Source organism: Octopus bimaculoides, chromosome 25 (genome assembly GCF_001194135.2).
Source record: "Octopus bimaculoides isolate UCB-OBI-ISO-001 chromosome 25, ASM119413v2, whole genome shotgun sequence".
In the NCBI taxonomy this organism is placed as follows: Eukaryota; Metazoa; Mollusca; class Cephalopoda; order Octopoda; family Octopodidae; genus Octopus; species Octopus bimaculoides.
This window is the reverse complement of record NC_069005.1, coordinates 7,201,123-7,210,507: the sequence shown is the minus strand read 5'-3', so window position 1 is coordinate 7,210,507 and position 9,385 is coordinate 7,201,123. Positions and strand designations below refer to the sequence as shown.

At 38.8% G+C, this 9,385-nt stretch overlaps 1 protein-coding gene across 1 annotated transcript in view; it reads right to left on the bottom strand.

Moving 5' to 3' along the window:
- LOC106877328 (dynein axonemal heavy chain 2) overlaps positions 1-9,385 on the bottom strand; it is a 141,464-nt gene that overhangs the window by 43,393 nt on the left and 88,686 nt on the right. Inside the window, exons 61-69 of the mRNA XM_052976818.1 lie at positions 8,995-9,145; positions 8,299-8,448; positions 7,306-7,438; positions 6,903-7,047; positions 5,702-5,901; positions 4,201-4,327; positions 3,077-3,263; positions 1,445-1,650; positions 556-681 (exon numbers count right to left, since the gene is read on the bottom strand). Coding sequence (XP_052832778.1) covers positions 556-681; positions 1,445-1,650; positions 3,077-3,263; positions 4,201-4,327; positions 5,702-5,901; positions 6,903-7,047; positions 7,306-7,438; positions 8,299-8,448; positions 8,995-9,145 — 1,425 coding nt within the window. The remainder of the gene's footprint in view (positions 1-555; positions 682-1,444; positions 1,651-3,076; positions 3,264-4,200; positions 4,328-5,701; positions 5,902-6,902; positions 7,048-7,305; positions 7,439-8,298; positions 8,449-8,994; positions 9,146-9,385) is intronic.

The window sequence follows — 9,385 nt, the reverse complement described above, 5'->3', positions numbered from 1 at the left end:
ACTGATCCTCCTGTATTTTCTTTTACCCAAAGCCAGGAGCTTTTCAGCATCCTCTTGCGTGTATGTATGTATATATATTTATATATATATATGTATATATATATATCCACATGAGTAGGTGCTGAAAAGTTCCTGGCTTTAAGGGTATTGCAAAGAGTCTCCTTGAAGGCCCAACATTCCGAGTTCTTTTACAGGGCTTAGAAAAGCTGAAGAGCCGCTGCAGTAAGTGTGTGAATCTGAGAGGGGAATATGTTGAATAAAATCATAATTAACTGATCCTCCTGTATTTTCTTTTACCCAAAGCTAGGAATTTTTCAGCCCCCACTCATATAAATTTTACTTTGTTATTTTGCTGAGGTCAACTTTGCCTTTCATCCTTTCGGCATCGATAAAATAAGTACCAGTTAGGGCACTGGGGATGAATGAGCGTGAGGTGGGAATAAACTTCCATTTCAATCAGTCGACTGCTCCTTCCCTAGATTTTCTCAAAGAATTCCCAGATAACAACAACAGCAACATTAACAAGAAACAAGCAGAACAGGAAAGTCTCCTTACCTCCCGAACACCTTCTTGTAGCATTCTTGTAGCAATTGGCGCCTGGCCCTGACCGAGGGATAATGCATGGAACCGAGAGCCCATTCCTTTTGTTTCAGCCAACTGAATTAAATAATTTGCAGGATCCTAGTGTGGAGAAAACAAAGATAGAAACAAGAGATGAATGACCGGTATATTGTTTGGTGGTCAGTTGGCTACTCATACATGTGCTCATGTGTGCAGCTATGGTAATGGAAATCGTCCTTTGACTCAATGGATTCTGTCGAACCGTCCAACCCATTCTAGCATAGAAAACGGATGTGTATGTGTGTGTGTGTGTATATATATATATATATATATATACACATACATACACACATGGTTCATGGATGCAAAAAGCCTTCCAGTTCACACTGTAAAGTGGTTGGCATTTGGAAGGGCATCCAGCTGTAAAAACCATGCAAAAACTGACCTAGTCTGTGATGATGCCATGTAAAAAGCACTCAGTCCACTCTGTGGGGTGGTTGGTGTTAGGAAGGGAATCTAGTCATAAAATCAATGCCAAAATAGACACATAAGTCTGGTGCAGTCTTCTTCCTGGCCAGCTTCTGTTAAACCATCCAAACTGCATGGAAAGCAGATGCTAAATGATGACAATGATATATATATATATATATATATATATATAAATAAATAAGACAAAGCATAAATAATGGTCATTACATATTTTTTTCTATTAGACTTACAACTTTTTTCCAGTAGTCATTTTAAGTTTGTTATTGATTGGTTTACTCAATTGGTCCGTTGATTGGTCAAAAAATAATTGAACAACTGAGAGAATTAATGCAAAAATAAAAAGGTAAAAGAACTCCACCTTCACTTCAAGATGATAATAAAAAGTAAGACTTACTACTCCTGGAGAGAGTACAAATATTAATGGAGTTCGTTTTGATGATTCGCTGAGTACTTGGTTCATGTCCAAGACAGGTGGTTCAACAAACTTGGAGCCCAAGTTGTTAATAATGAACGTAGTGGAGCAGAAAGCTACTCGGTCTGGTCTGAGAGACCTGACTATAAGCATTCTTTGGAGTTCATTACAGGCATTGTCCCAGTCACCTAAAAGAGAGCAACACCAATCATTGGAAAAAAAGTGTTGGAAGAATTATTGGAAAATATGGAATATAATCAGAAAGATATTTTGAAATTTATTGAAAGAATTCTTGGCAAATCTTACTGAAAGAAAAAAGTTTGGGAAAATAGCAGACTATTAACCCAGCTTTTAGAAAAGCATGAGTCTCTATATGGTTGCTTGGCCTGCTAGAAATAGGAACCATATCATTCAAAAAAAAAATTATGGTTGGAAGAATTATTGGTAAATATGGAATATGAACAGAAAAATATTTTGAAATTTATTGAAAGAATTCTTGGCAAATCTTACTGAAAGAAAAAGAAAAAATTGGGGAAATAGCAGATTATCAACATAGCTTTTCAAGGAGCAGGAGTCTGTATATAGTTTCTTGGCCTGCTAGAAATAGAAACCAAATCTCCCTCTAATCACACCCTACTGATTGTCTTTTAGAAAAAGAAAGCGAGGACATTGGATAATGTTGTGGAGGATAGGAGTCTCTATATGGCTGCTTGGCCTGCTAGAAATAGAAACCAAATCTTCCTGTAATCTCACCCTACCATTTGTCTTTTAAAAAAAGAAAGGGAGAACATTGGATAATGTGGTCTTTGGTGTGTTTCAAAAAAGGTGGGATGGTCATGGCTGGATTGTTTCTCATCATAAGGTGTACTATGCAGACTTGGAGAAGAGGACATTAACCCTTATGAGACGAAAAGGCTGATCTAATGGCCGAGGAGTCGAATGATGAAGAAGACTGTATCAGTTCATTCAATTTCCTACAAGAATATATAGTTTTCATCATCATCATCGTTTAATGTCCGCTTTCCATGCTGGCATGGGTTGGACGGTTTGACTGGGGACTGGTGGACCAGGAGGCGACACCAGGCTCAAATCTGATCTGGCAGAGTTTCTACCGCTGGATACCCTTCCTAACGCCAACCACTCTCAACATGGTGTTTTTTATGTGCCACCTGCACAGGAGCCAGTCCAGCGGCAGTGGCAACCACCTCGCTCAAATGATTTTCTAACGTGCCACTGGCACAAGTGCCAGTAGGCGATGCTGGTAACGATCATGCTCAAATGGTGCTATTTACATGCTACTGGTACAGAAGCCAGACAGCTGCTGTTTTATATATGTAAAGTAATTATTTCATTTTTTATAATTTTTTTTGAAAACGAAGTGCATGCCCTCTGTAGGGCTTGCGAAAAGGGCTCAGTCTTCTTGGCACTGAAGCTCCAAAGAAGGCTCCATCTCCAAAGGGTTAAAATAATGATGATGATATCTCTAGGACAAAGCAAAAACAAATCTCTCTACCCCTACAGTAGGGTCGGACGGACATACAAAAGTCAGAGAAAAACAGCAAAATAATACCTCCCCCGCCAGTTTTTGAAGGATTTAGAAAGTTCTCAACCTACTTGGTAGAGAGGCCTGTTCTGGTTCAGACGAGATGTACCAAAGATGCCAGTCTCTAGGATACTGTTCAAAGGATGTTATCATACCATGGAAGTTGGTCAGTTTGTCAAGTTCAGTGATATTGTCCCACGCCGCATCGGAAAGCCACCCACTGCAAGGGTTGTCCATTTGGTTCTCTCTGTCTATGACCTGCAGATATAGGGAGATCCTCATTAGCTACTTTCAGGCCCAGTTGCAATTTGATGGCAAAAACAGGCACCACTTGCCAGGACTTGCCAGCATTTGTTTGCAAATGTCCACATGTCATAGAGTCTGGCCATTGGTCAGTACATAATGCATCGTAGTTTTTTCGCCCCTTTAGGTAAACTTAGCCATTTAATAAGTACCAGACCACATCAGAAATAACGACTAGAGTCAATGTGGTCAACTAATAAAAAAAAACCCTTCAAAGCTGTGATCCAGCGTGGCCACAGATCAATGAATGAAAACATTGACAGAGTAAAAAAAATCTATATAATAATCTGCTTGTTTGTTCACCTGTTATACTTTAGTTAGAGAGGTGGAGGTGAAGTGAGTGTGAGGTGGAGTAAAAGCGAGAGAGAGGAAGGGGGAGAAATATGAGTAGAGAAGAAAGAAGAGGGGAGTATAATAATAGACAAAGGCCAAACGTATCATGTGGTTAGTTGAAGGAAGAGTTGAAGAATGAGAGAAAAAGTGGGAGAGAGAAGTGTTAATGACGTGCTGTAGGGTGAGGAGGGGGAAGGTGAAGAGAAGGACAGAAATGTGAAAGACATGAAGAGGGGAATTACATAGTTAAAAAGTTTGTTGAAGTGGTTAAGAGAAAAGAGAGAAATATAAAGTGTTTAGCGGAGGGAAATTTTAAAATCATAAAATATATTATTGTGACTGGAAGTGAATTAACTTAGTAAAATAAAAATAAAAATCGTCCTTTCTTTCTTAAATAGCTTCTCTCATTTTTTTTTTTTTTTTTTTTTTTTTTTTGTTCTGTGGAATTTCCACAGGTCCCAACTAGTAAAGTATAAACATTACAAATTCTGGGATTGAAACAAACAAGCTAAGACAAAAAAAAAAAACATTTAAAAAACATTCTCCAAGGTAAACTTACCACACCTCCCCGCAAGAAGAAATTATATTCATCCATGTTTATCTTGCTTGCCGCTTCAAGAATTTTCACACACGTTTGGAAAGAAAACAAAAGCTTATGCTTTCCAAACAACCCTCGGCAGGCATACCTAATAAGGAAGAAATACATGGGTCATTGTACATGTCTTATTGTCTCTAATTACAGGTATTAACATTTTAGCATTCAGATTACTCTGTCAGGTGTGGAAGACCCTCATCAGTCATGAATGACCATGGGATTGCACCAAGAAAGTTCCCCTCCAAGGTGCAGGTCCGGACAAGGTTGTTTATGGAAGACCAACAGTCGCCTATGCATACCGGCCTCCCCTCTCTACACCACCAGTGTTATCCAAGGGTAAGGTAAAGGGGCTGATACAGCTTGGCACCAGTGACGTCGCAATTCATTTCTACAGCTGAGTGAACTGGAGCAATGTGAAATAAAGTATCTTGCTCAAGAACACAACACAACCTGGTCCAGGAATTAAACTTATTACCTCATGATTGTAAGCCTGATACTTACTACTGAGCCATGTGCCTTCACACACACACACACACACACAGGTGTACATAAATGTGTAAAGATTCAACCACACTCTCTCATGCTCTCTCACACATACATACACATGCAGATACCCAGACACAGATGCTCCCAAACACATACAGTCACAGAGATGTATACATACACAAACCCCTCATTTGCTCTCATCCTTACCCCCTTTTCTAAACAAATACACAAACAAACATCCATACAACTGAATCTCAGAATTGTCAGACAGACAAAAGCAAGCCTCGGAGTGAGTAGGGAATCGTGGGGTCACTGGAAAAGTAGTGAACAGCAACAGAACTTTGATGGACAAACAAACAACCAATTGATTGTTTAACTGACACAGTAAACAAATGGTTGATTAGTTGGTTACATATTCAACCAATTGACTAATAATAAAGAAGTGGAATTGAATCTGTGTGTGTGTTATTACTATCATTGGCATAATGACCCTCCCCAGACAACAAAATTTGTTTCAACATATGTGTTAGTATCATGTAAAATGCACTTGTGTCAGTCTCACATAAAATGCACTTGTGTCAGTGCCACACAAAATGCACTAGTGCCACATAAAATGCACTTGTGCTGGTGCCACACAAAATGCACTTGTGTCAGTGCCACATAAAATGCACTTGTGCTGGTGCCATGTTAAAGCACCCATGGCGGTAGCATGTAAAAAGCACCCAGCACATTCTGTAAAGTGGTTGGCATTAGGAAAGGCATCCAGCCATAGGAACCATGCCAAAATAAGACAACTGGGGCCTGGACAGCTCTCTGGTTGACCAGTTCCTATCAAACCAGTCAAACTATGCTTGCATGGAAGATGGACATTAAATGATGACGATAACAATGGTGATAACGACACAAATTCACACGAAGAATCTTGCAAACCAAATACAAAAACGAAATAATGTATGTATAGACATGTATATAGACAAACCTGTACATGGCAAAAGTATGGTAATCGTTGAGGTTTTGGATACGTTCTTCTAACTTGGTACTGCGATGGCTCTTTTCAATTGATAATATGAAGAGATCGATGTAGGAGTCAAGAGAGAATTGGTACATCGGATCGATAAGCCCAAGGTCATTGAGAACAAAAAACAAAATTGAGGCCCGTTCTGCACATGGAGAATAACCCTGGAATAATCACAGACAAGAAGAATCAATTCAATAACACATGTCAATCAATTAAACATCAATAAATCTTTTATCAATTAAACATCAATATCACTCCTGTGCCTATGTTTCAAAATGTTTTTGAAAAGTTCTTCAAAAATTTTTGCAAAAGTTTTTGGAAAGTGTTTCTAAATTTTTTGCAAAGGTTTTTCAAAATTTTTGCTGCATTCCATGATTTCAATGTATCCTGGCTCAGGTGGTTACATCCTATTTAGTTCATAGCTGGGACCCTAACAGGTCCTACTATTCCAGGTCAGAGTAGAACTAGGAGCAGCAGCTGGTAATATGTGGTTCCACATTCCATAAAACCCTGATACTTCTGAATCAAGCCACCACAACCAGATGGAGTTTAAGATCATAGCCAGGAGATGTTCTGTTACTGAGATGGCCTAATTAGTAGTGGAAATATGAATTATGAAAGCTCACGAAGGTATTACCTCAGCTGGTAATAGAAGGATCCTTTCTCTGAGAGCAGGTGGTCTGTATGATGCTTGTGTATGAAGTGTGCTTTTGATGTGAAATACGGGCTCTGAGTACAGAGACTTTGCAAAGATGGAGAAGAAACAAGGTGAATAGTTTCTGCTGGATGTGTAATGTCTGTGTATATGGATGACTGAGCACAAATGAACTGAGAGAGAGGAAAAAAAAAATCACTGGGTATAGGGAATGAGTTTTTGTGTGTTGGTATGAAGATGTGATGCTACAGTTGGGTGAAGTAGCAAGTAATACAAGTTGAAGGAACCTGTGGAAAAGAAAGATCAAGGAAGATCTGGGAAGAAGTACCAAAGACAGATCCCTGAAAGGTGGACCTCGTGAAAAAAAAAATGTGAAGTAGTGAGCCACTGTGATGGAGATAATCCATCTAACTCATGCAAGCATGGAAAAATGGATGTAAAACACACACACACACACACACTCATTCTCTCCGAAAACATCATGGTGTCATAGAAAATTATTCTCACCTCCCTGGCGCTATCAATCTTGGCTTCTGTCTGTTCAGATGTTGCAAGCTGTTCTGTCACTTCCTGTGATGTTGACTTGGAGGTTTGCAGTGTGTTCACCAAAGTCTCGTCTTCCAACAGAGAACCTTTCGTTTCATTCAACAAACTAGAAGGAGGAGAAAGTTAAGAGGGTGAGGTAGGAAGAAGGGGTTGTTAATTAAACAGTCTGGCGACATTAACAAAAACGAGAGGAGGAGGAGGAGGAGGAGAAGGTAAGGGGCTGAGGTAAGAGGGGAGTGCTAATCAACCACAACTAACGACGCATTAAATCATTATCAAGTATGTCCACCACTCACTAATGAACAGTTGAAATTCTGTTAAAAAAAAAATACTCAAAGATGGAGAAAGTGTGGTGAACCCTAACCGTAATATTTCGTCTTCACATTCTTCGAGTTTCTTCTTATTCGCTGCAATGGACTGTACAAGGGAGTCCTTCTGTTCTTCCAGCTCTGGTCTTTCTTTACGGACTACGATCCCTAATAACTGAGCAACCAAACCTGCAATGAATAACATTACAATTACCATCAAATAAATAAATCAGTTTCACATGAGGTGGAAGCCAGGGGGGCAAGGGGTAAAAAACATGAAAGTTATTGGTTCGTCCCTGTTTGAGAATGCCTTTGATCAAAGGGGGTTCCAGGCATGACCAACCTGTCTTTGATTCAAACATAATCATCATCATCATCATCATCATCATTTAGCATCTGCTTTCCATGCTGGTATGGGTTGTATAGTTTGACTGGAACTGGTAAACTGTACCAAGCTCGAGTCTGATTTGGCTTGGTTTCTATAGCAGGATGCCATTCCTAATGCCAACCACTCCTTAGAGTGTAGTAGATGCTTTTTACATGTCACCATCATGGGTGCCTTCTACGCATCACTGTCACATGTGCCTTTTATGTCACTGTCAGAGGTGCCTTTTATATGTCACTGTCATGAGTACCTTTTATGCGTCACTGTCAAAGGTACCTTTTATGTATCACTGTCACAGGTGTCATATAAAAGGCACCCATAATGGTGACCCAAAGCATTCTTCCTTTTTAAGATGGAGATTCTTGAGAGGATGTGTGACTGTGATGAGGTTCTTTCATGGAATCTCATCACAGTCATTTGGTAAACGACAGAGAAAACCAACCCAACCCAATCCAACCCAAGTAGTGTATTTCAGGTTCTTATTTACATCCAGATGTAAGGTGTCACCCTTCCTCTCATCAGTGTATTTTAGCCCAAAAGTTGGTCTTACTAAAGATGATGAAATGTTTAAGGTGAGGTGGAAGGAGTTATATACAAATGGCAACAATGTATGTGAGATAGAACGATGATAAGTGTGTGTGTGTGTATGCACATGCTTACTTACCCTGTTCTTTCACAGCAAAATTAACGATTGTTGTCTTGGTTGATATTTCAGGGGTGTAGTGTGGGTTGCTGAGTTTTGTGGTTATGTAAAACCGAAAATTGCGATTGTACTCAATTTCTTTATCACCAAGTTTTATCATAGGGACATTACCTAAAAGAACAGACAACAACAGAGGAAAATGAGTGGGTAGCTGGCATACTGGAGTTAATTAACATTGGATAAAGCAAGATAGGTGGTCAGCTGATTCTAGTATAATAGAGAAAGCTGCTTATTAATTAGTTGGAATTATGTAACTTTTACTAAAGGAAAGCAATTGTTAAAGTCTAAAATGTGTAGAAAATTAATATATTTTTATCAAAATGAGGTTTTAAAATTTCTTTTCATATTGAAGATTCAAGCCCATGCTTCAATCACAAAGCTCTTCTATATTCATTACAACATATTTGCTATCACTTTATTCAATTGAGTTAAAATATTTTTATTCATTGTGACATATGTCCCCTCTCTCTCTCTCTCTCTCTTCTGCTCAATTCAATTCTTTTCATTAAAAATATGCAATTACAAAAGGAGTAGTGCCTTGATTGCGAAAACTAATGAGAAAAAGCATTGCAGCCACGACCATCCAATTTTTTTTTTGTATATCCAGAACAACATTGTTTGGGTTTGGTTCAGGCTGCAGAGTACAAAGTCACTTACCAATTTTTACGACCGATTTAAAGAGGATAGGATCAAGAGACGGGTCCAGAGTTTCTTGGACATTTTGTAAGAGAACAGGTAAACCATACTGAATTGCCTTTTCCAAATTGCGCATAAAGTCACTTTGCTGGAGATCAATTATTTTTAATCCCTACAAGGCAAAAAAAAAAAAAAAAAGGATTTTTGATATTAAGGAGTTACAAAAACATTTTGAAAGAAAATATTTTTCTTTGCTTTAAATGTTGATCACACAGACATATTTTATATTCTTTTACTTGTTTCAGTCATTTGACTGTGGCCATGCTGGAGCACTGCCTTGAAGGGTTTTTGTCGAACAATTCAATCCCAGGACTTATTCTATCTGTCGCTTTGCTGAACTGCTAAGTTACAG